This window comes from Cyanistes caeruleus, chromosome 10 (assembly GCF_971803275.1).
Source record: "Cyanistes caeruleus chromosome 10, bCyaCae1.hap1.1, whole genome shotgun sequence".
Lineage (NCBI taxonomy): Eukaryota > Metazoa > Chordata > Aves > Passeriformes > Paridae > Cyanistes > Cyanistes caeruleus.
The window spans coordinates 6715338-6741897 of record NC_141710.1 but is presented as its reverse complement, the minus strand read 5'-3'; the positions used below and the strand labels follow the sequence as shown (position 1 = coordinate 6741897).

Sequence of the window (26560 nt, the reverse complement as noted above, 5' to 3'; positions counted from 1 at the left end):
TTTTATTTTCTAAACTGTATGCTTTATTTTAAAATGCTGCCAAGTATTGATTATGGTCTTACAAAAATCCAGAGGACAGAAGACCTAAGTCAGGGACAGGATATTAATAGACGTTATCAGGTAAAAATAACAACTAATGTTTTGGGAGAGAAGGTGTTTTCCTGTTAGTTCACCAAATGCCCTATAAGCAATACATTAAACTCATCTCTTCCATTCTCTTGGCTTTCTGATTTGCCACATCTTCCTAGTGCAGCCTTGGAAGAGAATGAAAGGCAGAAATGGCTGTAGGGTTTGTACCAAATCCTTCTGTGCCTTTGACACCTTTTGTTTCAAATTCATGCTGTGGTATTTGACAGAGATGAGTCTGCCTGCAGGTAACATAACAGCCTGTGCTGTATTTAAAGGTAAATGTGTCCTGTGTCTGGGCATTAGTGAGCAGTGGGGGCTGGATTGTGCCACTGCAGGCAGCTTCCAGTTGTTCCATTACACAGCTTGCACTGGAGGAAGCTGTCCTGCTGGGACCTGCCAGGCGATCTGCTCCACTGCAGTTGTTTCCATGCAGAAATGTTTAACATGATTTCCAGCTGTCCTTTGATGTGTACTAACAGGTAGATCCTTCAGGGAGATGCCTGAAGTGTCATGGGCACAAAGATCTGTTAGGAAACCGTGTTCCTTCCGAAGGGCATCTTGTTCTCTGCTCTCCTAATTAGCCCTTCCTTGGGGCAGCCTTTCTCTCTGGGAGTTGTTCCCTTGTGGCCAGCAGAGGTGGAAGATCTGGTACATCTGGATGCACTGAAGCACAGTCACTTGATAGATAACACATTAGAGGTTTTACTTAATTGGAAAGTCATTTTACTCAATTGGCAGTTGGAAGAACAATTCAAATCTGACATGAGCCAAGTTTAGGAGGGTGGCACAGACTGATGTGTCAAGGTCAAGAGTAGAGTGGGTCTATTAAGGGTCTGTGAAAACTTCCAAATAGCTTTTTCTCTGCTGGTAGCACAAATGGTGCTACTTTAAGACTTCTGTTTGACAGTATTGCAGTGGATGGTGATGAAAGAGGATTATGCTAAAACTGAGGGCATATGTTATCTAATTAACATTATATATAGATGATATTCTATGGATTTACCATTATTGATGAGTTTGGCACTATTTTCAATTTTCCTTTTAAGTTAAATTAACTGTAACTATCTTCCTCTTTAGAACCATGCATACTTATTTTCACTTACAAAGCTTGTGCATTTTAGCCAAGAAAAATACATTTGTACAGACAGAAAAGTCCTTCTGAACTGAATGTGAGTTTTATCTTTGGAATGACTGTGCATCACACAGAGAATATTCCTGCAGGGAAGATGTCAGAACATTTCATTTGTGTGCACTAGGAAAATGTATCCTGCATAATGTCTCTGCTTAGGTTTAAAGCTCCATCTTAGAATTGGCTTTCAGAAAAGGAATGACACAAAGAATGCAACACAGACTGCAGATTTTAAATACTTTTAACCTGTCTGTAATAGCACCTGCCCACAACTCACACTTAACTTTAACTCTGGAATTAGCTGGTTTTTTATTATTGTGGTTGTTTCACAGCATGGATACATGACACAGTTCTGTGAATTCTGAACACAGCACTGTCCTCAGAGTTCTGTGCCAGGACAAGTCAATGGTGTTGTGGTAAGTCCCATCTTACACTTAGACCTTTCTGCAAAAGCATTTTTAAGAATTTCAGTTTAACTGAATATGCTATTCCCTAAATTTAAGAGATAGTACCAGATCTACACAGTTTTCTGGGGAGGCATTTGGGTAGTGAAGTCTACTGCAAGGGTAAAACAAAAAGGATAGAATCTCCTAAGTTGCATTTCAATCATTTGTATTCCTGTAGTGTAGGAAAAGCCAGGAAATTGTCTATGCCTTGCATCAGTTTAATTTGAGATATTGGCTACATGGGATTGGTTCTTGGATTAGGGTTTGGCTTTCAAAAACATGGGGACAATTAGCTTGCTCTGAGATGGGCTTGGAGGGCCAGCATGGGGGCTGCTGTAAACTCAGATCATCTTCCATGGGAAGGGTGGCTGCTGCTTCTGTTTCCAACTAAGGCTCATTCAAAGTTAGTTTCAGAAAAGGACTGACAACTCCTCCTACTTTTTGCACAGTTCCTAAGCATTCTGAGTTGACTGGTGGAGAGGGAAGTGTCTTTGCAATCAGAACATAAGGCTCACTCGAGCGTCTGGATTAAAAGAGTGTTTATCTCCCAACAGTATCCTTTTCTTTAGGTATGTCCAGAGGCACTGCTTTCAGCAACACAAATAGGAAGCTGTATAAATGTACATTTTGTGGGCCTGAATAATGTTATGTCAGGGAAGTAATCATAAAGCTACCAATATTCTCATCTATACAGAGGCAGACCATCTTGAAATCTGACCAATAATTAGGAAAAAAGTCTGTGTTAATAGTAATTAACATTGAGTGGTGTACTGGAAAGCATGAGGCTTTGCTTTATAGAGCCACTGACTGATAGCTGGATGTAGATGCTTATTTTGTTGTACAAGTGACTGATGCGGTCAAGCTGATGATATTTTGCTGAGAGGAAGTCAAGAGAAAACTAAACAGTGCATGCTGGATATTGTTGTCCATAACACTAAAGGAATTGTACTGCTTTCCACTGTTTCTAGCCTGACTGCTAAAGGAAAAAGACTAATGAATTCCCATTATTATTGACAATGTCTGTCTTGTATCTCTCTAATTACCTCTGCCAATCTGTTTCTCTTCCAGTTGGCTAATTCCTGTAAAATTTCTCAGAGGCAACAGTAAAAATTAGGGTCAAACAAGTTTCTTCCTAGTAGACTTCCTAGTGTCTGGGGAAAGGATCTCTATGAAGTGTCCTTATCAAGGAGAACACCACAGGGTGAGATTGCACCTGATTTGGCATCAGAGAAGCCACCAGGGACTGAGTTCTTTGACAAAGCTTCAGTTAAAGCTCTCAGCTTTAAGCATCTCAGTGGAGATGAAGCAAACTTCAGTAGTCCTGCTGCTCACAAGGCGAATTGGCAGCACTGAGTTGTAACTGGTAACGCTGGATGTTGTGCCTGTAGGTTGCTCAGGACCTTGAGACTTCCTACTTCAGTAGCTATCCCGTGGAGCTGAAAGTTACACTAATTAAATGACTGATTAAGATGGTGCTGTTGGCACCATGACAACAAATGTCTTTCATCAGAAGAAAATTTGTTTTCCAAGTTTGTACTGTACTGGATTTAATGGTCACTTGATTCCTTAACTGCTTTGTGAGCCCTTAGTCAGAAAAGCAGCTGAGATTCTGAATTTCTGCCTATCTTTATTTCATTAGATGAGGGGAAATGTCTCTGAATGTCCATCAGGCTTAATAATGACTAACCCTCAGTAAAAGCTGGAATAATGCAGAAAGCACTTGTTATGCAAAAATCTGCAAACAAATGGCAAGTACAGTTCCTTGCTTCTGTTTCTACAGCTGAAAATGAGAAAGATTTTTGCAATGTCATGGAAACAAAATAGCTGTGCTAATCTGGCAAGAGCAGCCCTGCATAGCTTTTCAAGGAGAAAAGAAGAAACCTGATGCTTGTGAATGACTGAGTCTCTCATGTACCAGTTTCAGATTGGCAATTTAGTGCTTTTGCATTTCTTTCCCTCATATTCACACATGAGCCAATGTTCTATCAAAACTAGCCTGCTGCACTGCTGTCCTTTCAGAGGGGGAATTCAAACACATTTGTTTGCATGTTTTCATGTATTTGAAGAATATTGTAGAATTAGGTTTGCTATTAAGAAAATCACACTGTAGAGGTACAGTACCGCAGCAATCCTTCTAGAAATACATACTGGTAGTTCTCTGGGGTCTAGTTTACATAATGTCTCTGCTCTTTCCCTTGTCTTAGAAAGTGACTTTGCCTCTGCATCAAACTGGAGTGTTTGTATCTCCTATTTCCCTTTAAGAAATAAATAGGTCAGTTTTCTGCAGCAGGGTCAAGAGAGCCATGTCCGTGGTACTGCCACAGGCATATGATTACTTACAAAATATGATTATTAACCGTGTAATCATGTGTTTCTTTACCATATTTTTCCTGGGATGGTGCTTTTCAGTAGTCAGTTGAAAATGTGCCTGAGACAGCCTAAAGAAATGCACTGATAACGAGGATCCCTGCCTGGTAATTCAGTCCTTTCCAGCTTCCTGAAGGTCACCTCCAGCTGCCTGCCTGTTCACGCTTCACTTTCTCCCAGTTCCATTTCAGTGCTCTGTGCAATAACAGGTTGCAGAACTCGGTTTCTTAAGCTGGCATCCTTAAAAATCCCTGCTCTGAAAATCTAAAGACTTCAATGATCATGTGAATCCACTCTGCAGGCTTTTATATAATAATTTTGGCTTTCTTCTTGTTGACGTTCAAGAACTAAAGCAGAGGATCCAGAAAACAAGCAGAATACTTCAGACAATTGCTTCATCTCTAGTCTGGTTGCCAGGTGGACACTACAAAGTAAAGCTTTTGGGGTTTTTTTTCACTGAAATATTTACAAAAAATGTGTACCTTTGTCTTCTGTGAAGAATTTTGATTAAATATGCATAGAAAATTTTTATCTAATGAAACATCAATAAAGACTTTTCACTGTTAATGTGCACTAAGGGATTCACCCAGGATGGCATTTTCAACATTCTTACCTCAGCAATCTCATACACTTTTGTGTTCTTTATGCACAGAAACCATGATTAGAGACACAAATTTGAACATAGCCCTGTGCCACACACTTATTAAAATGTAAACGTCTGAAATCAGCCATTAACTTTGGGATTTCGTGTCATTTGTGGATATGATAGTAAATTGAGAGTTGTTCTGAAGCAATAGTTATTCTGTGAGAATAACTGAGGGAAACCTCACTAAAGAGTCTTCTCTTTGCTTACACTGATGTTATGTCTTTGTAGCTTTTGCTGTCTTGGGCCTATGTACTTATCCCCTCATTCATGTCATCACTAAACACACCTCGGTGTTGTGGGGGTTTGGTTAAAGTCCTACAATATTTCAGATGGCTCACACCAGAGTAAGGAAATTGTATTGGGGAAAGGAAAAAAATCTAGGCAATTTGTTTAGCAGAAACTGGGCAGTCAGTGAGCCTATGCAAGTTCAGTGTAAAGCAAAACCCTGCATCTGTTTCTTGGAATAATTTTCACATATCTAGAATCAGAGTTTAAATTATCTTTTAAGTTATTGAGTTAATAGATATTGCTTAATACATTTTATTGAAGTAATGAAGTCCTTCAATTACCAAGTTAACGTTTCCCAAGGAAACTTTGGCAAGTAAAAGTAAAAAGTGGATTGCTGCCCACAACTGGTAGTTTAATAGTGGAAATGCTATTTAATTTCATTATTATTCAAATTTATGTTCAGTTTTTTCAATATAATATAAATACTATGAATTTCTTATGGAAAAAGCCTTATTGTGGAATATTTGTAATGATTATAAATAGCTGGGTAAGGCAAAATCTTGGATAACACATAGCAGTGAACACAAATTAAACAGGGTTATGGTAAAATGAGAAATGTTTGTCTTCTCCAAGTTAATTTCTGTGGAAGAATTTTTGGATCCTTATGTAGGTATCAAAATCTTCAATATACTCATGTAAAGGAGTAACCATTTTCTTTTATGTGGTTTTGTTTTGTTTTGGAAGTGGTTTGCACACCTGTTCTGTAACAGAAGCCTTTTTTAAGTATAAGTTCAAGCTCCTCTCCTGCATCTTTAAAAATTGGTGCTAAAAGGATGCTATTCCTGTAGCCACCTTTTGCCCAGTGTAGGTATAAATTAGTAATGCAGCTGAAGAAAATATGCTAAATCATTCTGCTTTCTCACTAGAGTAAGGATATAGATTCAGCAACATGGATGTTTATAAATGAGCACCATTTTAGATCAATGAAAGGGGAAATGACAAAGCCAATGACTGGTTAAGAAAAATCTGGTTTTATCCCCATTTTGTGTGTCTAGTCTGAAGTGCCAACATGGTCAGTTACAGCAGGAGGAGCTGGTAGCTTCTCCTGATTTTAGGTATAAATTAACACCTTTTTTTCCATTTTCAGTAGACAACCAGAATAGGCATATTCTGGAATATCAGTTTAATTTCCTTCCACAAAAATACTCAGCCTACGAAGTGACCTATTGATATCATGTGTAACTTCTGACAAGGAGGTACCAACATCTTTTGCAAAGTACAGTGCAGTGCTGTGATCTGAGAGCAAATCCACCCTGGAGCATGTCAGGAGTTGTACTGCAGCAATGGGAATTGGAGCCTTGAGTAGAGATGAAAACTCGTAGAGTTTTTAAAGAGCCCTGCCCTTTGCTTCTGCAGGTAGAACAAATGATGCTTTGCATCCAGAAGGAACAGCTGTGACTTGCAGCATTCACTGTTCTGGCTGAGCTGGTCAGTACTTTCCTAACAGGTGCTGGGAACCACCCAAATTTCAGTAGGAGCCACAGTCCCATAGGTGATTCCTCCCAGGGACAAGACAAATGCTCTGTCTGTCATCTCTTTGCACTTTTGCATCAGCTACCAGCCTTGCTTGTGTTCTTTTCAAACTGACTCTTGGGCTCTGAGAGTGAGAATCCTCACCCTCACTTTCTTCCAAGAGCTCATTGGTTTGTTCCCGTAACCTTCCACTGCTGGAACTGAGAAAGTGGGCGCTGGTGCTGATTTCTTTTGGCTGATATGAAAGTTTGTGAGTTATTTCTCACGTAGCACGTATGGCAACTGATATTTGAACAGCTCTGAATTCGACAGTGCCTGCTTCATGACTGCCACTGCTCTGTCTGGTTTTAAAGGAAGAATAAATAGTTCATTAACAACTGAGAATTAGATGTTCATTCACACATGCATAAAAATTTATGTTTTAACCATCAAGGGCATAGTGTCTGTGAGTCCCTGCCAGGCAACTGACTGAAAATGTTTGAATATTTTGAACTGAGGTTTATTCATCCTTGGATGCTTTCTTAATCAGCCAAACGACTCAGAATGACCATTCTACCTGCTCAACTTACTTAAGCATCAGTCATCTCATTTTCTTGATTCTAACTATTCAGGGAGTTATAACTCCTACATTTTTGCATAATTTTTTAGCATGGGATTGGACAATTACCTAGACAATATAGTAGAGGAAATACATCTTTTTTACCTCTTTCTGAAACAAAACTAAATCTTTGTGATTCCACTTTTCCAGCCCAGCACAATCCTGCTTTGTGCTGGTCTCTCAGCTGAGTTAGCAGCATTATATATCCTTGCATCACAGATACTTTTGACAAGAATTGTAGTAGAACATGCTTTACGTTGCTTTGTCTGGTTGAGAGTTCAAGCAAAGCCGGCAGGCATCATGTTAATGTAGGAACTTAATGGGCTCATGACATTTCCCTGCTCGGTGTGCTGGGCTGCCCTGTGAAGCTGACAGTGTTTGTATTGGAAAAGAGGGAAGCAAATGCTGTGTTTGATCTGGCTCTTGCAGAGTGTGGGAATCATTAGGGATGTGTGAGCTCAGGTGAGCTGCTGCTCTCAGAGGTGTAAAGCTTCTGTCACTCCCAAAGCACTGACACTGTTCAGCCAAAGTCAGACCAGTGCCCATTCAGACATATTTTGTGCTTTTTAATCACCTGAATTTTGAAGGAGAGCTAATTAAAGATTTACAAAGCTTTATTTCTAACTTTATTATAATTGCAACAGCAACACAATTTTTCAGGTGAAACCTACAATGGAAGTGATGAAAACATGCATTTCAAATGAGAGCTCAAGATAAAAAGCAGGAAAGATCTTGCCTAGGCAAATTAACCTACCTACCCAACTACTGTGTACTGGAAAAATTATTTTTAGCATGCTTGTGACACGTTTGATAATTACTTTTTTCTGTAATCAAAGGCCGTATTTAACGAAACAGAGATGAAACAGGGAGTTCAGCATGAAGGGAGAGATGCATGTAATCATTTTTGTCTGCTCATGTTAATGCAGTGGGAATGCACTACAGAATCTATAGTTATGTGCTGAAGGAGGAGCAGAAATAATTACCTGTGCTGAGTGCTTGTTAACATCCACTATAATAAATGTTAAAGTCACTTGTGAGGGATTTGGTCCCAATAGGTGCTTTTAGTGGCAGCAGAACCAGAAAAATGGCATGTAAGTGTGGCTACCTGCTTTGCCAGCTAGCTTCTCCTCCTTTTCCACACATACATCATCTAATATTGACATACCATGGAGTCTCCTGAGTTGAGCCAGCTGCTGTGGGGTGTCCCCATTGGGCAGCTCAGCCTGGATTCCCCCAGAACCTGCAAGAGGAGAATTGTTAGGAGCTCCAGCACTGGAGAAGGCAGGTTCTGCACAAGCTAACACAATGCTGAAAGCTGGCACAGCAGCCAAGGGCCATGCAGAGCATCTTAGGTTTGGTTGTTTGCAAAAGGAAAGATCATCTTGGAGGGGAAAAAAAGCCACAAAACCCAAAACAGGATAAAATCCAGTAATTGACACAAAACTATAAAATAAATGGAACATCACTTAGAAATCAGAATGAATTTTATATCATTCCATATGTCTTGTCAATTTAGGCTTTCTTTTTATTAAATTAACAGCTTTCAAGAAAAGTACTGAAAAACACTTTGACCAGAGGGTTTTGGAATGAAATTACAGATTTAATGTGTAGTTTGTCAGCAACTGGGAATATAATTTCTCCAGCCCCATTTTGCTGAGGGCATTTTCTCTTTTGTTAGTCTCTTTTTGATCATCTCTACTGCCTGAGAAAGGAAAAATCTATATTTTTTTTTTAGCTGCACTGAAGAAATTGAGTGACAGGGGCTTTTTCCACAACTGACTGCTGACATAGAAAAGAAGTTATAGATGGGTTATGGTTATTTTCTCCTTCCATGATGAGATTAGAAAAAGTTGAAGTCAGCACCTAGTTGGGGACAGTCATGAATACAGATGATCTACAATAAAAATTAAATCCAGCATTTCATTCACCCTTCGAACAGCAGCTCAGTTTCTATGCTCATTAAGTATTTTCCTCATTAAGAAATTTCCCTTCAAAGAGCCATCATTAAATTATGTTTCTCTGCTTCTCAGGATGACGTGCACTTCCTAACTTAGCACTTACACAGTAGGAAAGAAATAATTAATTTTGCGCTTTTCAGTTCTCTCCATTGACTTGCAAGAGGAAAAAAATATTGGAATGACTCAGGTCTGAAAAGAGGGTGAGATGTATACTTATTCATCTATATACTTGGACAGTGTGTCCCCCACCATGAACATCCATGGTGTGTTTTCCTAAAGTTTATCACAAACTTTGCTAAAGTTTTAATAGGTTCAGTGGATTTCACTTGAAAAGTAAATGTAGTTTACTAAAATGTACTTTCAAATATCTGAGGTGAAGAGTTTGGGAAGGCATTGGAGTGCAGTATATTCCCCACATTCTGTTAAAATTCAGTTCTTTCACAGAAGGTATGAGTTAGAATTATTAAAAGGTTGCACTCATATTTCAAGGCTTTACAAGTCAAGCATCAGCTAGACAAAAAATTATAATTGGAATCTAATTTTCTAAAATTAAACATAATTTGAGCCAAACAGCTCCTTGTGCAGCATCACATGGGTTACATACAGCTGCCTGTGCTGGTCCAAGCTGATGAAACCTCATGGCTTAACTGTTGGAGGATGGTAGAGAAGGCATAATTAATAGTTAAATGCTCTTATTTTAATGTGCATAGAACGGCCTGGATTGGAAGAGAGCTCAGATCATCTTGTTCCAAACCCCCTGCTGAGCAGGGACACCTTTTACTAGACCTGGTTGCTCCAAGCCACATCCAACCTGAATTTACATTTCCAGGGATGGGGTAGCCACAATGTCTCTAGGCAACTTGTGCCAGTGTCTCACCACTCCCATGGTAAAGAATTTTTCCTATTATCTAATCTAAATCAGTCATTCACAAGCTGTTTAAAATCTGTACTATTATCTTAGTTATTTTAGCTTAATTTTAACTTCATGCTCATTGTCTGGATGATTCTCTTCATGGGGGGAAAATGTAAGTTAGTTTACTCTAGTTACTTTAGTAACTGTCTGAAGAATCAACTGGGAAAACATCACCAGAGGCATCAGGTATTCTATTAACTATGCATTTGAGCAAATTAATTTTCTCAGCCTTGTTTCCTGAGAACAGGCAATTGTGCTGTAGAGATCTTACTGCCACTACTGCTTCATAATCCAGATATTGCTCTGGTGTGCTCTTCCTACCCTACAGATTTGTCACTGGACTATTATGTTATGCACTATTGTTTTTTCTAATTATGCTATATATCCCTCTTCCCATAGCTTCCATCCCATTCAAACAACATGTTTTAATAATCTGATGGAACATTATTTCATAGCTTCTTCATAAATTCTTATTGCCAGTATTATTTCATGACACAATGTCAGTTCAAAGTTACATGTTTCAGCTTTGATTAATGGTTCTGCTTTTCTTAGTTCTCCAGAAGACAGCTGGGCTGGTTTTTGCTTTGAAAGCTGGGCTTACTATTATAGTGTATGGAAATTTAAATTACAATAAATGTGAGTGTGACAAGCTAAATTTCTTCTTATTCCATTAACACTGTGTCAGACTGCTTTGAAATCCATGTTGTCATATTTACTTTTCACTATTTGTATCTTGGATTTGAGAGAAAAAAAGTATATGTCAAGAAAGGAGAGAAAGAGGAAAGTGTGCTTGTTGAGTTCGCAGGCTCAGTTGTTTCTGATGTGAACTGAAGAATTGTAAAGTGGTACTTAGTCACTTCATTGCTCTCCATCAGTTTTAATGTGCAGTTTACTCCGGCTAAACATGAACCACTTGGTGTGAAAAGCAATTAAGAAGTGAAATCATAGACCCTAAACCCTCAGGTTCAGGCCTCTTTATTATAATCCGTTGATGATTCCCACACAGACTTTACTTTCCATTCAAGTAATCTAGTTTACAAGCTATTTGAAAACTCATCTTCAGTTTAGACCTGATTGTTCCACATCTGAACAATATTACTTGGCTATTTTCAGATTTGGCTTCATTTATGATTATGTTATGTAATGACATCAAGAGAATTAAACCACTCTCCACGACAGGATCTGTTTCAAATTTCCTAGTGAAGCATCAATATGAGCCTGTTGCGTTACATTGTGCAGGAGAAACCTAACCCTGCCCTAATAAAATAAAATAAAATAATAATAGTAATAATAATAATAATAATAATGTAATTTTGTTTGAAGGAAGACAATGTATTATCAGAGGGATCAAATTAGATATCTTGCATTCTCTTAATTACTGAGGGAACTCAGTAATTCTGCCTCTATCAACAGGTACAAAGTGCTCTCAGGCATCAGACATGTAAAGGGAAAATAGCCACAGCACAAAAGCCACCGAAGGGTTTAGTTAAGTTTGCCAAACCTGTCTGGGGTTCAGTGTCCTGGCACCTGTAGTGACTTCCCTGAGTGTCCTTGCAGCTTGTGCTGGACCGGTGTGCTTAAACCCAGCATGGATTTGCTGCACTCACTGCCTCCTCCTCACCCTGGGTGTGGCTGAAGGACGGTCACACTCTCCCTAGAAACCTCTCTAGGCAAACCCAGCCGGGCCTGAAATCGCCCCAGCAGCTGCACATAAGCTGTGCTTTTGTTGAGCTCTCCCACTCCCTTCTGCCTGCCCACACACCTTGCAGCTTCCCTCCTGGGAGAGCTCGGAATGCACTGAATGTTTTCTGTGGAAGGACACAGAGGAGCCAAACCATTTTCCATACACAGCTAGGGCATAGAAGTTTCTTATCTCAGAGATGAAGAAATTGATTTGGCCTCAGGCAAGATGCCCTGGGCGTTATGTCCTGTAATGAGATAGTGAACAGAACATTTTCATCTCCTCCTCTCTCGAGGTGAATTTACAGATGGCATACTCCTGCCTCTATTTTCAGTAATTTATTCTTGCACCCGAATCAGCAAATTAAAAAATGAGTTATCTTCCTGGCTGACATTTGCATATTCATTAAACATTCCATTGAACTATTTCACAACATTTTTAATGATGCTCACTGACAGCTCAGGATGTACCTATCTCATGGCAATTTAAATTGGCAGAGCTGTACCACAGACTTGAAAAGGCATAGCCATTCCTCCCATTGCTTCATTTTGGCAGTGTCAGAGAGGGGCTGAACTTCCAAAAGATACTTTACCATTGCAGACTGCCTCCCCTTCAGCTCCAAATTCCTTTTAAATATTTCCATATTCAGCAGCACCAAAATTATCTTCATGAGCATACATGCATAATAGAAATGCTTATAGTTCCTGGTATGTCATATTCTGATTTATATTCATGGATTTGACAGTAAGGTTTGTTTTATATTCGATTCAAAGACTTCATTAATATGAAATTAGCACAAAATGCAGTCAGATAATAGGAAGAATATAAACTGGTGGACTGTCTTTTTAAATTCTGACTTGAACCCCTCTGGAGAAGCCAACATTTTCTAGAAAATAGCTTTATTACAATATATACTAGATTATATTATACAGTCCTGATTTTTAAGGACATGCATAATAGTTGGAAGATGAATCCATTAAAATGACAAAATAAATTCACTGGTAATTTATTGGTTTGACAAACTATGTAAAAGACTCCCTTTTCTTGGGTGCAATGTAGAAACACATTGATTGTGTGAGCACTGCAAGGTGAGATGTGTAATCATGAGGTAGTTGCTAAATCAAAGAAAAATAGCATAGCAATAGAACTTCATTTGTTCACTCAAATGCTTATTGATTAATGTTTATTTTCTCATTTCAGTTCAATACACTTTTTGTGAAAAAGCCAACTGCTGATGACAAGAGAGCATATATGATTTGGCAGTGAATTAGTTTGGCACCAGATAACAAATATGGCACTTGACAGAGTTCAGACAACAAGTTTAGATATGATACAGAATATGGCTGAATATTAAAACAGTATTCCTTCAAATTCACTAGGGGCTCAACTTTTCTCTAGGTTCCTAAGTCCCTGAAGGTTTTACAACTCTGACCTTGTCTTCTAGAAAGTTTCTTTCAAAAGTTATATTTCAGTGAAAAAGATAGTGTAATAGAAATATTTGGAAACCTTAACGAAAAGCAGTTCTACTTATTTGGCTCTTAAAAGTAGTAATGAAATAAATGGCAGTAGAATTAATGTATAGACTAAATGTATGTTTAAGTCATATGCATAAGACAATGTTTTCGTGATAGCTTGCATGCAGCTTTTCTGTAGTGGGATTTACTGATTGTAATTACATGTGGCCATGCTGGAAAGCACAGATGAAAATTGGAGGAATGTGAATTATTTCCTTCCTTAGTTAAAATCTGCACAAACTTAAGCTGTCACAGATTTGTAAAGAACCAGGATTTTCTAGGAGGGTTTTTTCTTACTTTCTTGCTACATCTCTAATTTTGTTAAAAAGCTTTAAAGAGACATTTCAGGAAGTAGCTTCTACTGTTGGAAAACAAATATTTAACTTCCCTAGAAATCATATACTGGAATATTGCAAAGTCACCTGCAATAATGTCACTTTGACTGGAAACAGATAAAGGGTTTTATCTCTTACATTAGTCATGCCTAAACTTGATCTTTAGTGATGTTCATGTAAATATAAGTCAAGACCAATGTATCAACAACACTATCAAAGTTGAAGTCGGGAGCCTACGTACAGCTTTCAATAGGATGGACAAAAAGCACATTCTCCTGGGGTTGGTCTGGTCTTCTGATTCCTTTTTTATTAGTGAAGTGAGGAATGGAATAGATTTATTATGCAAAATCAGTAAGAAACAGTGAGGCTTATTAGTACCTTAAAGTTTTGCTCAGGTTCCTGAAAAACTCCTTATTGTATCTTTAATGCTGGAATGGAATATTGTGTTAAACTTATAATTGTATTTATTTTTATTATGTACAGAAACTACAGTGACATGAGCATTTTCTGGAATTGGGAAATTAAAAAAGTTATTACTCTCTATCTGAAGAAAATTATTACTGTCATTGCAAGGCTATTATTTCTATTTATTTTCAGTGCAACAAATTGGTTTTGCATTATTTTGTTCCTCTTCCTGCCCACCCCCACATCTGTCTCATCTCTACTGATCTTAGGTTAATGAAGAGCCACATGGATTTTGTCTATGCAGAAAATATACAAATCTCATTTTAGGTTCAAAAATAAATTTTCTTACCAAGAATATCAATGATGTCACTAATCACAGAGCGCCTTTATAACTTCATGTGTATTTTTGGTGATTACTCTTATGTTAGTTTATTTTTTATGCCTAATTAGGCTTTGAATAACAGACAAAATGATGCATACATTTATTCCTTCGGATTATTCATTCACAACATTTGAAGGCTTCTGTTTCCTAGAGCAAGTATACATGATTGCTTGATATAGTTTTTTTATTTGATTTTTGTCAAGGGACAGTGTCATAATTATTATTATTAAGTATCAGGCTCATCAGTAACAAGATTTACAGATGAGCCTCCTGTGTGTATCACTGCTCTGCAAGTCTATGTTGAGGGACAAAGAATGTAAATTTGCTCTGATAAATGCATGGGCTCACTGCAAGTTAGAGCAAATATGAAAATGAACTGACATCCTTGATAACACTGGGAGGGGTTGTGATTGCTGGTTTAATTTCTGTTCTGTATTGTCCTTTCTAATGTCACCTGGTATTTTCTTTTCAGCAGCAAGATGCTCTTGGTTGTGCCTATGAATTAGGTCTTAGAATGGATCTCTGAGCTGGTCAAGGCTCCACAAACAAAGATGAGTTCTGTTTAAAATATATCATCATGTCATGACTAACCAAATACATTTTAAAGAGGATTGACTTTAATATAAAATTGCAAACTTTAATTTTACGTGTACTGGATACCATTAGGAGCCAATTTGAATATGCAGTGTTTGGCTTTTAAATGCATGGCATCCCCATTTCTTAAAATGAAATGATGAACAAATTTTCTGTCTTAACCCCTCAATCAAGTGGCTTTTTAAGAAATTTTAGTCCCTAACTCGGACTGTGCAAAACCCATCAGGAAGCAGAATATTTGATTCTTTTAAATGCTAAGAAGATACCAGAAACAAAAAGGGCAAAATATAAGTATTATTTGCCTTTTTCTGTGAATACTTTGCCACTTATACAACTCACTCTGGGACTCTTCTAGCACAGCATCATTGGCATTTCAATCTAGAGAAAGTTTTGAGTCATTATTACATGCTAATAAAATAGGGGGTTTTATTCCAAATATGGAATGGGTGAGGTTCAGGATGGGAGTATTCAGCCTTTGATCAGTGAAATTTTTCGTTTCTGGTATTTCATGATTCATTGATATTAGAGTAACTTTTAGCATTTGAAAAAACAGATATATTCCCACGTTGTAAACAGCAGGTTCTCCATTCTCCCACTGTAGTCCTGGTATGAAACATCACACCATTTTCAAAGCTGAAAGGACAACATGATTTATATGTATAAAGGATACTTTGGGTAACTTTTGTAATGTTCTAATAAAACTGATTGAATATAACTCATTCCTGATTTCCTGAATAGTGTTGTTGGATTTATAGTATGAAATGGGACAGAATTTATTGTGGTAGCACAAAAATCTCAAAAATTGTAAATCAACAGAGAACTTCATATGCAAAAGATAGAACTTCCATAGCAGTACACAGCGGTTTTATTGTGCTGAATTTGGAATGCACACAACGCTTTTATATCCTCACTGTCCAGGAGAACTGAAATCAAAACCCCAACTGTCAGCATCAAATGTCATTAGAGCGCTGGGGAGAAGTGGTTTTAACTGTGCATTTCCATCCTTCAGCACACGGACACCGATTCATTTCACCAAGCATTAACATGGAAAAGATGCCCATCTCAGGTGTGACAGGGATCTGCTTTGGCTGTGCGGGTGAAGCAGGGGTGTGATGAGTTACTCTGTGCTCCCTTCCCTGGCTCAGCAGGAATGCTGGGGACAGGAGGATGTAGCCCCACCCTTCATGTTTGTGCTGCTGAAGCACACACAGCTCTCAGCAGGTGTAGATACCTTGTGCTTGTGAAAATAGAATGTTTTTGTACGGTTTACAACACAAGCTTTGAGTGTTTATTAAAAAATCAGCACTAATTTATGCAGGTTCTTCATAAGATGCACATACTTCCTTTCAGTGTGCATTTCCTGCATGATTGCTAGTAAATTTTTTGTGTGTAACTTGTTTTTTTCTTACAGCTGAGAGGGCAAATTATGAAGCAGACAGGTGTTCACAACTCGCGTTTGTAAGCTTAGAAACCTCCTACCAGATGCCAAGCCGTTCCATACTCCCTATTGGATACCTATTCCAATACCTCTGACCCTTCTGTTCCCATGCCTGCGACGGCTGCCTTTCCACGGTGATCTACAGCAAACTCTTCAGTAAAACTCTGCGATCTACAATCGAAAACTTCACATACTTGCACAGAAGTTTGTTCAGGTTTTAAGTGTCACCTCACGCTATTTTCTGTGAGAAGGGATACCTTCAGCAGGCACAGCCGAGCGAAGAAGGCACCTTTGGGCAGAGGCGCTGCGGTGATCGCTCCAAAGGCAGAGAAGCAGCCCCGGCGCTGCCAGGCCCGGGCTGAGGCCGCCGTTCCCTGGGGGCTGGGCGGGCGCGGGGCCGTTCGCTCCGCGGGCCGGGCTCCCCTCAGGGCCCCGGGACAACGCCTGGGACCAGCGGGCGCCTCTCCAGCACGGGCACACCCGGAACCCCGGGCCAGACCCCCGAGCCGAGAACCCTCCCGGCGGCCGCGGCTCCGCGGAGTGCCCGGCCGTGAGGGGGAACACGGCACCGTGCCGCCCGCCCGGCCGTGAGGGGGGACACGGCACCGTGCCGCCCGCCCGGCCGTGAGGGGGCACACGGCACCGTGCCGCCCGCCCGGCCGTGAGGGGGCACACGGCACCGTGCCGCCCGCCCGGCCGTGAGGGGGGACACGGCACCGTGCCGCCCGCCCGGCCGTGAGGGGGCACACGGCACCGTGCCGGCCGCCCGGCCGTGAGGGGGGACACGGCACCGTGCCGGCCGCCCGGCCGTGAGGGGGGACACGGCACCGTGCCGCCCGCCCGGCCGTGAGGGGGGACACGGCACCGTGCCGCCCGCCCGGCCGTGAGGGGGGACACGGCACCGTGCCGCCCGCCCGGCCGTGAGGGAGCACACGGCACCGTGCCGCCCGCCCGGCGGTGCCCAGGGGTGAGGGGAACACAGCATAGCCCGACCCGCCCGGCGGTGCCCGCTGTAGGGGAAGGGCACCCGCATCCCCTTCGGGCCCTCAGCCGCCCCGGGGCGGCCCCAGCCGGCCCCTCCCTCCGCCGCGATCCGCGGCTCCCTCTCAGCGTCTGGAACGCTCCCGGGCCGAAACCTTCTTGCCAGCTGTGCGCCGAGTGCCTCCAAAATCTGGGGCGGAGGCACTTGATGCTGCCTGTTTAACCACCTTTGTTTAAACTGCACTTTGTCAGCGTTATCGGACGTATTTTCTTCCTGTTTTGCCTCGCTATTTTTCACCTATTAAATAACGCAATGTACCGTAGCCGAAGCGCGGGGGAGCATCGCTGCTGCGGTGCCCTGGTGGCAGTGGGCTCTGGAGGCGGTGATGCTCCAGCTGGAGCGCTGTGGAAGCAGCAGCATCCCGCAGGAGCCGGCATCGCTCCGGGAAGCGATGAGCGCCCGCTGGGTTATTCCAACAGCGCTAACGAGGAGGAGGCAGCGCCGCTTTGCCCCGCAGTGTCACGGGTGAGCTCCTTTCAAAGGGCTGTCAGCGATAGCGTCTCCCCGGGACTGTGCTTTAATATTCATTCACGCTCGGGGCGAGATGGTTTTCTCGCCGCCCCTCTTCCCCGCAGTGTTGCAGGCGCTGCTGATGTCACATCGCACAGCTTGGTGCTTCGTTCGGCACGCCGAAGAGATGTACAATCCCATTAAATAGTTTTCTTCAGTCTGTCTTCTCAGATGGTTTTGGGCATTGGACAGTGAAGTCAAAATACCTTAAACTTGTACTGTTCCACTGTTTTTGAAGACACAGAATCCAAAAGGCTTTAAGGAGAATATTCAGGATAAAAAGGGAACATTTGTTTCCACTGTGTTGCAGATGCATCTTATTGAGTAATCATGGTTTTCATTTTCCTTTTGTCATTATTCCCATACTTATGAGGTCGCAGAGGATCCGAAAGAAGCAGAGAGCTCCAGGTGGAGTCCCTGGTCTTGCAAGAGCCCAGGTGACTGTTGAACTGTCAAGCAGGTTTTGAGGTGCAAAGAAATAAATCCTTTGGATTTTTAGCTTTCTGCTTCCCTGTGGTTAGGAGTCTGTGTGCTCCTTGTAATGAGTGGTTAACAGTGACACCAGTGTTGTCTCCACTTACTGCCTACAGAGATTTCACCCTGAGTACATTAAAACCTGTTCTGTGGCACTAGATGAGAAACTCATATATTTAAGTAAGCACCTCTTTTAATAAATCAAAATTAGGCTCTTCACTAATGATGCCTTAAAATAGTTTAGATGCCTCTGTACCATTGGGAACAAAGAGGCTGATGTCACTGAAGACTTACTCAGACTTATGCTCACATCTGACGTTAGTGGCATTTAATCCTTATTTAATTCTGGGAGGCTTTAGAAGATTTTTAAATGCTGTGACAGAAGAATTTGTAGAAAAGCTTGATTTTTGGCTCACATTTGTGTTTTGATTCTGAATTTGTCAAATCAAAAGCCATCTTCATTGGTCTTTATAGTGACAGCAGGACCAAATCTGAAGAGGAGAGATCTGGGCTTATTGTGTGTTCTAAAAGGATGTTCTTATATATTTTGACCCATATCCATGACGGTGCAATGACTGTTTACTGAAGAGAAAAAGCAGTGGAGAAGCAGGCATTAATTCTGTTGCTGCACTGTTATTTTTGGTCATTTTCACTTGAGCAGTTTTGTAGCTGTGCAATATATTTTTTAAAAACTCTGAGTGCTACTGTTTTGCAATGCTGGTTTCTAGCTCTTTTTTAGCATCTGAGGCTGTAAGTTCTACTGTCTTGCTGCCCTCATTTCAGAAGGATAGGTAGTGAATTTCCTAAAGCAACACTAATTTCTTTTCCAGATGCAAGCCCGGGACTGATGTGTTCTAAATGTTAACTGGTCCTAGAGGAATCAGAACTGCATGATCAAAGTGTCAGGTTAGTTGTCATCAGCCCATAAAAGCTCTCTTTTTTCTATTACCATTTTGCTTTTCCTTGTGCTCATGTCTTTTGGTTTATAAATTTAAGATTATTATGTAGGCTTAGCTTACTGTATGAGTTTACCAACTACTGGTAAAACAAACTCATACATTAAAGCAGTGTAAAGCAAAGTACTTCAGCCTTCCAGCAGAATTAAGTATTTTATTTTGACTTTGAACATTCATGTGTTATCAACTTTTAAAATATCAGTGCTACATCCATTTATCTTTGGAACTTCTTCAGCATTAGAAACAACTAATGCCTGATTTTAGACCAACACATTTTCTTAATCTCCACAGGCAAACTTTACAGGCAGTCCTGAGTGCTTGTTTCAGATACTGAAGTGAGTGAGAGAGGGCTCTCTCCTGTAGCTCAGAACTTGCTTCCGGGAGGGTCATTTCTGAATTGGATGTATCTATTCAAGGGTTTTAGATGATTTATCCAAATTACCTTAATTTGCTCCTAGTTAGTCTAAATTAAAGCACTGTCCCTTTGGTTTGTGTTAATTTTAAAAGTGCAAACTACTTGAATTCTAAATGAGTACAACCACACTGGGATTTAACAAGCACACTGTTTTTGCCCAATCAAAAGTGTTCTAAGTTTGTCCCTAGACAAAAATTTGCAGATAGTGATGGTGAAAAGACTGATCCTTGTTAAAACCACTGATAAAGGTCCTGGTAACTTCCCCAAATGTCTCCATCTCCAAGCCTGTTGACCATGTGTTAAACAGCCCTTAAGACGGAATTCCATAGGCAATAGTAAATGTGAAGGACAATTAATTTTACATGGAACAGGGGTAATATAACTCAGCTCTCATATTCCAATTTGATAGAGTGGTTTTGCTTCCTGAGATAAATATTGCTTGTGTTCAAGGCCCTGATTTTGAATATTTTCCTGGGCACAATAAAATACATGGTTCTCATTTATTTTTTATTTGTCTTGTTCTTATTTATTTGTGTTCTATTTTATTTGTGTCCCATATGATGTATGTGTTTCCAGTAAAGTTACTCCAGATTTTCTTTTAAGTGAATTCTGATGAGAATTCCTATCTCAGAGCCCTTATCTGAAAGGCAGGCTCTGATAAAATGTACACAGACCTAACTGTGTCTGTGATAAAAGTTAAATGTGGATGTGCTGCAGCACAAAACAAAGATTACAGCAGACATTTCCTGAATTATTCTGGAGACATGTTCTGGTGCATTCCAGTAGTTTTGTAGTGTTAGTTGAATATCTTTGACTTTTTGGCCTACTCAATTATGTGCCTCTTAAACCCAAAGCTGCAATTTCTTGTTAAGAATCTCCTATTCTCTATTTATTAAACTGCTCTTTAAAACTCTGCTGAGACATGGTCTGGTAACAGAGTGCTGGTGAATAATCAGCTTTATAGTCTACAAATCCATTTTAAACATCTGTTGAACAATGTAAGTGTGAAACTTACAGCCAAATATGCCCTAGATGCTTCCCTTCTGCCCTAGAAGGAAGCCAGTTTTTTAAGTCTTTCAGCTTTGAGGCAAAGCAACAAAATCACTTCATTGCACTAGAGTTGTATGTTATTTTAGCAAATAGCATGAGTTCCTGAAAGACCAATTAACCTTCATATAAATGAACTGCGCTGTGTTGCATAGTGTCCTTTGGAAGCTCTATCCAAGTTTGCTGATGCTTACAGTGGCCACTCACAAGGATAATTAGATGTTAAAATGATTATCCTTGGATATCAAAGAGGCTGTAAGGCATTCTCAAGGGATCGAGGCCCTGAAGAAGAGAAGGTGATAACCTGAAATCTGAAGGGGAGGTAGAGCAGTTCATTTCTGCTTTGTTGACTGACAAAAATATTCAGTTTAGGAATAGTTGAATGCTTCCTGACAAGTAGAGGGTCCCTTTTTAAAAGGTGGTTGATAAGTCATAGGTATTTTCTTTGTACATAATTCTTCCTCCTAGGAGAATGAAGGGTATAAGCAATCCAGTGCCAATCCTGCTAACAAGTTTTGCTGCTGCTTAGCCAGCCTACCTTAGTTAGTGCCTATTTCTTTTCTTTTGCATAAATAACATGGATAAATCTTGCCTTCCTTTAAGAACAATTATAGTATTTTTAATACATGCATACCTGCAGGTTTACCTGGGGCCCAGAGAATTGGAGTGGAAGTCAATGGCATGAGGGATGGGTTGTTGCCTGTTCACACAGGGAGCCTGATCAGCAGTTCAAAAATGCAGTCCAAGGAGGCTGAGTTTAGTACTGTGGGGCAGAAGTTCCTGCAACAGCAGATCCTGCGCAAATTTTGTTTATCCAAAATGCTGCATTAATTCAATTACAGCTTGAATGATGTTTACTTTGGCTTATAAAGTCAAATAACATGTTATTGACTCTTCCTGGGTAATTTCATGGATTCTTCTTCCTTTCCCATTTTTCACCTGGACAGATGAAACAGGTTTAACACTTTATATCGTTATTTGTTCCATTGACAGCGGGATTCTTTAAAGTTTTGTTGGGAGTTTGAGGTACTTGGAGGGAGACTCAAGGATGTGTTTAATCAGCTGTGTGCAATACCTTTCCAATGGTACAATCTGTACTCAAATACTGCAGGCTTTACAAAATCCCTTAAATAACATTTATTCACCAAAACATCTTTTTGTCTTGCAGACTTGTCCATCAAATCTCCTATTTTTCTAAGTCATGTGAAAACTTACCAGAATTCTTCAGTTACTGTATCAGTATCCTTTCTGCTTTGCTTAGTGTATATACATGACAGACTTCAAGAATTCCCATGTTCTGTTAATTCACTGTAAAATTAAGTATTTTAATATTCATGTTCAGCATAAATAGAAGCCATTAGGTTGACTTAAGCAAATACAGCCACAAGTGTAAGTTTTTCTTAATTTTAGGTTTTTACACAGAAAAGTCACTAAGCTTATAGAGGTCCTTCAAGTAAACCAGACTAAATCATGAATATTTATTACTTCTAAACTATCACTTCATTTATGAAGGGACTCAAGATATCTTTGTTTCACAACAAGCAGCTAAAGATAGTGAGCTGCCCTTAGGTGCTAGCCAGGTTCTTGGCTGTATTTGTATGAAATTATTTGTTAGTGTGCAATAATTTGCTTTATGCCCACTAAAATAGTTGCATCCAAGGTGCCACTATAAACATCTTTAAGATGTGAAATACCCATCCTGTCTTTTCTCTGTTTGTTGAAGTTACTTATAGGTGAGCATAAATACACAGGGTAAGTGGTAAAATAATATAAATAATTATGTGGCAAATCCAAAATCAGGTTTTTTCACACAGTAATAAAGCCCTGCCAGCCCAGGGGGTTGACAACTATTGATCCTGACTTTTATATGTAACTGAATTTTTGCCTCTTGCCTTGAGGACTCGGAATTTTATCCACAATTATTTCCAGGTCCAAGAGCTGCATGTAGAGCTGATATGTAGACTTTATTTCAGCCCTACTGAAATCAGTAGGACCTTTTTCTGGTGGCCTCAGTAAACATTGGACTGGGCCCATAATTTATGCTTGCAAATAATTTTGGCCACAAAATCATATCTGCAGAAATGGAGGCAATTCCTCAAAACCAGGCTAACTTCTGCTTGTGGGAGTTTTTTGCAAGGGAGTTTCAGTAACTGGTTGTGGTTTTTCATTTAGCCTCTGGGATTATCAGAAGCACAGTAATTTTCAGCCATTGTTGGGTCAGGGTGACATGATCTATTGTTGCTTCCTTGAAAGGAAAGCTTTCTCTAGAGCTGAGGGGTTCTGCTCCATTGTGCCTGCTGTGATGAGTCACAAAGAGAGAAACTGCTCCTTTAGGGTAGATGTCTTTTCTAGCTGTTACCTGGGCTTTCTGTTTGCAAACCTGTCTGTCCACCAAGCAATTGATTCTCTCTAGCAAATCTAGCAATCAAAGCAATTGGTTCTCTCTAGCGAAGAGCATCGTAGCTGGCTCAGATGTGATCAAAGGTAAGGGGAAAATGGCTTTTGCTTGTAACAGAAACAATGTGGATTTTGTTCTCTGAATTCTCTCCCCACAATTCAGTCATGTAAGAAACCGTAAGAATGTTGATTGTAGGTTTAGCTGGCAAATATCTGCAGAAATAGACAAAAAGCCTCAATATGGAGGTTTAAATGTTTGCAAGACAAAAATCCAGTGTGTTTCTAATAGATTGTTTACCTCAGATGAACTATAAACTGATTGACAACTTGAAGTCATACTCCAGGAAATATTTGAAGTACTTCTTTATTCTCAAGTAGAACTTTATTTAGAAGCACTTTATATAGAAACATATTCTGGTAGAAATTTCAAGATTTATAAATGACCTTTAATCAAAGGATACAGGATCATTGAAAGAGACAAAGGGTTTGGTATCTCCTACATGCTGGAGTAGAAAGAATTACAATTGGACAATATATACATTCTTTGTACAATACTGTGGCCTGGATTTGTAGCCTTTATGACTTTGACAGTTCAGGAGGACTTCACAGTGAAACATTTATCCTGTAGGATGGACTGTGAAGAGCTTCTTTAAAAACTATTAAAAAATTACATTGAAAGTTAGTGGAAGGAACTTTAAATGTTCTAAAAATCAGAAACACCTACAGTTTTCTTTTCTGCTTGCCTGCATTAATTCCAGCCATGTAAGAGAAGTGGCACTGCCTTCCTCTACAGAGAATAAATAACTCTGTCAGTGATAGGATTTCTGGAGATTTATTTTCTCTGCAAATACTCTGTGTTCATGAGCGTGTAACTGGAATGACTTTCATCATACTCGGAGTTTGTAAGTTGATTTGTAATTAATACTGGCAAGCCTGAAGATGTGGTCCTTTGTACCTCAGTTGATGCAAATCAGATTCTGCTTTGCCTTGTGGGAGGTTTTTGTGTGTTTTCATATTGCTCTTTGCTTGTTCACAGCTGTGAAGGATATAACCTTGGAAGTAGTCCAGTTATTGTTTACATAATGACATGATGTGGTTTTCACCCAGCTCATGTAGGTGAAGTCAGTACCTATAGATTATTTAGTCTATGGCTTGTCCTGTCCCAATTTTCAAAGATCACTTAAATCTATGGTGCTAAGTTTAGTTGTGGTAATAAGGATGATGAACATATAATTTTAATTATTACTATTTTTTTCTGGAAATGTCACTCTTCAAGGTAATGTAGGTAGCAATGCCAGTATATTTAAGCATTTTTTCACAGGTGAGGCATCAATTAAAGATGGCTTCTTCCCTAACCAAGATGCTGAAGAAGGAAACCAGGTGAGCCCTTTTAGATGGAAAACGTTGGTCCATGACATCCAGCTCTAACTCTGTCAGGGAATTTAACAGAGTTTGCCAGATAAAAGTTATTTAAATCTTGCAGTTTTTGGAGTTAAATGTTATTAAGAAGCTACATTTCAAACCAAAATGCTATGCCCACTTCAAGTATCTCTTCCAATATATCATGGCAAAATAGTGACACTGTATTTGTCTGGCTTGAAATGTCTTTAGTGGACTCATCACTGTTATCTCCTACCCTCTTTGGGAAAAGACTCACCTGAGAGAGAGGAAAAGCCTGTGAGACTACTAAACAGTTCAAAAAACTGAACAGAGATGTTTTAGCCTATCTCCTTTTCTATATGCCACCGTTAGGAATAATTTTGGGATTCCTTTCCTGGATGAAACAAGGATGTATTCAGATTCCTGAATCTTACTGTGTGTGCTTTGAAGAGAACTGTGCTGTCAAATGTAGGTTATGCTGTAGTTTGGAGAGGTGATCTGCACTCTGCATTTAGGCATGTTTTTCTCTTTTTTCCCTCCTTGTTTCTAATGGGAAATTAATGCAGCACAAATTTTTCATATTTCTTACTGTGCAGTTAGTCTGTAGAGGGTATGTTACCAGGCTGGCTCCCTGGGGCAGAACTAATCCAATCATTTATGAGTTTATCAGATTTTATCAGATTGCTGTTCAGGTGTAATCTCATGCACATTTTTTTTTAATTTTTCTATGGAGTAAATGCTAGCTAGGTTAATGGCCAAATTTTTTTTCTTTTTTCCTCCCTTCCTTCTAGATGTGTATAGTGTCACTTTACATCAGACTTCTCCTGTTTAAGGAGCTGCATGATGGTGCATCTGTTCATACTTTGCACAGAAAATGATCACTGACTGCTTCTTTTTTGCAATGGCATTTACTAAGTTGGTTGTGTTTGGTACATTGGTGGGCTTTGGTCATAGATTTATGTTGTATATCCTAATGGAAATGCTCTTCTGTTGTATCATACTGCTGTCAGCTCACTCTGACAAAGATTTAATTAATTGTTTCCTTATCCTGGCTTTACTCTTAAATCAACATAAAACTTGGGCTAGAACTGGGCTAGAAAGGGAGAGATCAGGGCTACAGGCATTGAAGAAATTGAGAGGGGCACAGAAGCCTGAATTTCTCTTGAGTCATTCATTCATAACTGGGTTCTGTTGCTGCTCATTGATTGTACCAGTAGTTTGACCAGGAAAAAAAAAATGCTAATGATAGCAAGAGAAATATTGGACTGTTGGGAAGCAAGAATGATACCTTGGGAATCCCTTTTAGGACTGGATTGATAAAGCTGTCCTGTGACTTACCTGGAAGAAGAAGATGACATGCCAGTAAAACTTCTAGAAGACATTAAATCAGGATAACTGTGCACCAGTGCCAAGCTGTACAAAGTTAGAGTATGGACAAATGGTAACAAAAGCCTACAAAACACATAAAGCATGAAAATATTACCAATGGAGTCTGGAAATTCTCTGTCTCTTCCTCTGCCATATTTGAAGGAATTGTAAACCTTTAATGGAATAGACCACAATTTGTCAATTTTTCTGTAAAAAGAATGCCACTATCAGAAAGGGTTTCATTTTTACATATTGAATATTAATGCTTTGCTGCAGAACTTTCTTGGAGAGCTGTGGTGGGCTAGGGAAAGGGAATTTTCAACTCTCTTGTCTGTCCATCCAGAAGCACTGGATAACATGGTAATTCCATTAGCCAAACTGCCAGTTGCAAATCCAGCTGATTTTGCTAGAGAGAGGAAGTGTATGCACTGTGCTGGCTACAGGGCTGCACCTAAAAATAGTTCATAGCTGTCATTACCTAAGCACAATCAAGCAGAACAAAAAGCTAGAACTGTCATACTGACAAAATGATTCTGCAAAGAGCTAGGTTAGCTAGGTTTTTTGTTTTAGGAAATAAATTTTAGTTGGTTTGATTCTCCGCTGTTTTAAACTAAGTTTACATAATGAGCTATGGTCTCTAAATGAAAATCTTGGTTTTGCTGGCTCTAAACAGAC

At 39.8% G+C, this 26560-nt stretch overlaps 2 protein-coding genes across 2 annotated transcripts in view; one reads left to right on the top strand and one right to left on the bottom strand.

Annotated features, from left to right (window-relative positions):
* LOC147651270 (uncharacterized) lies at positions 1-26039 on the bottom strand. The gene is made up of 5 exons (XM_086844156.1): positions 26001-26039; positions 25856-25888; positions 16554-16827; positions 8242-8316; positions 1-6819 (listed from the first exon to the last, which is right to left on the bottom strand). Exons 1-5 carry the CDS (start codon positions 26037-26039, stop codon positions 6734-6736), a joined length of 507 nt encoding a protein of 168 aa, XP_086700282.1. The 3' UTR covers positions 1-6733.
* The window catches only part of SPSB4 (splA/ryanodine receptor domain and SOCS box containing 4), a 140750-nt gene continuing 131388 nt past the window's right edge, over positions 17199-26560 (top strand). The window contains exons 1-2 of the mRNA XM_023933240.2: positions 17199-17803; positions 19153-19228. The gene's annotated coding sequence lies outside the window, so the exon portion shown is untranslated. The remainder of the gene's footprint in view (positions 17804-19152; positions 19229-26560) is intronic.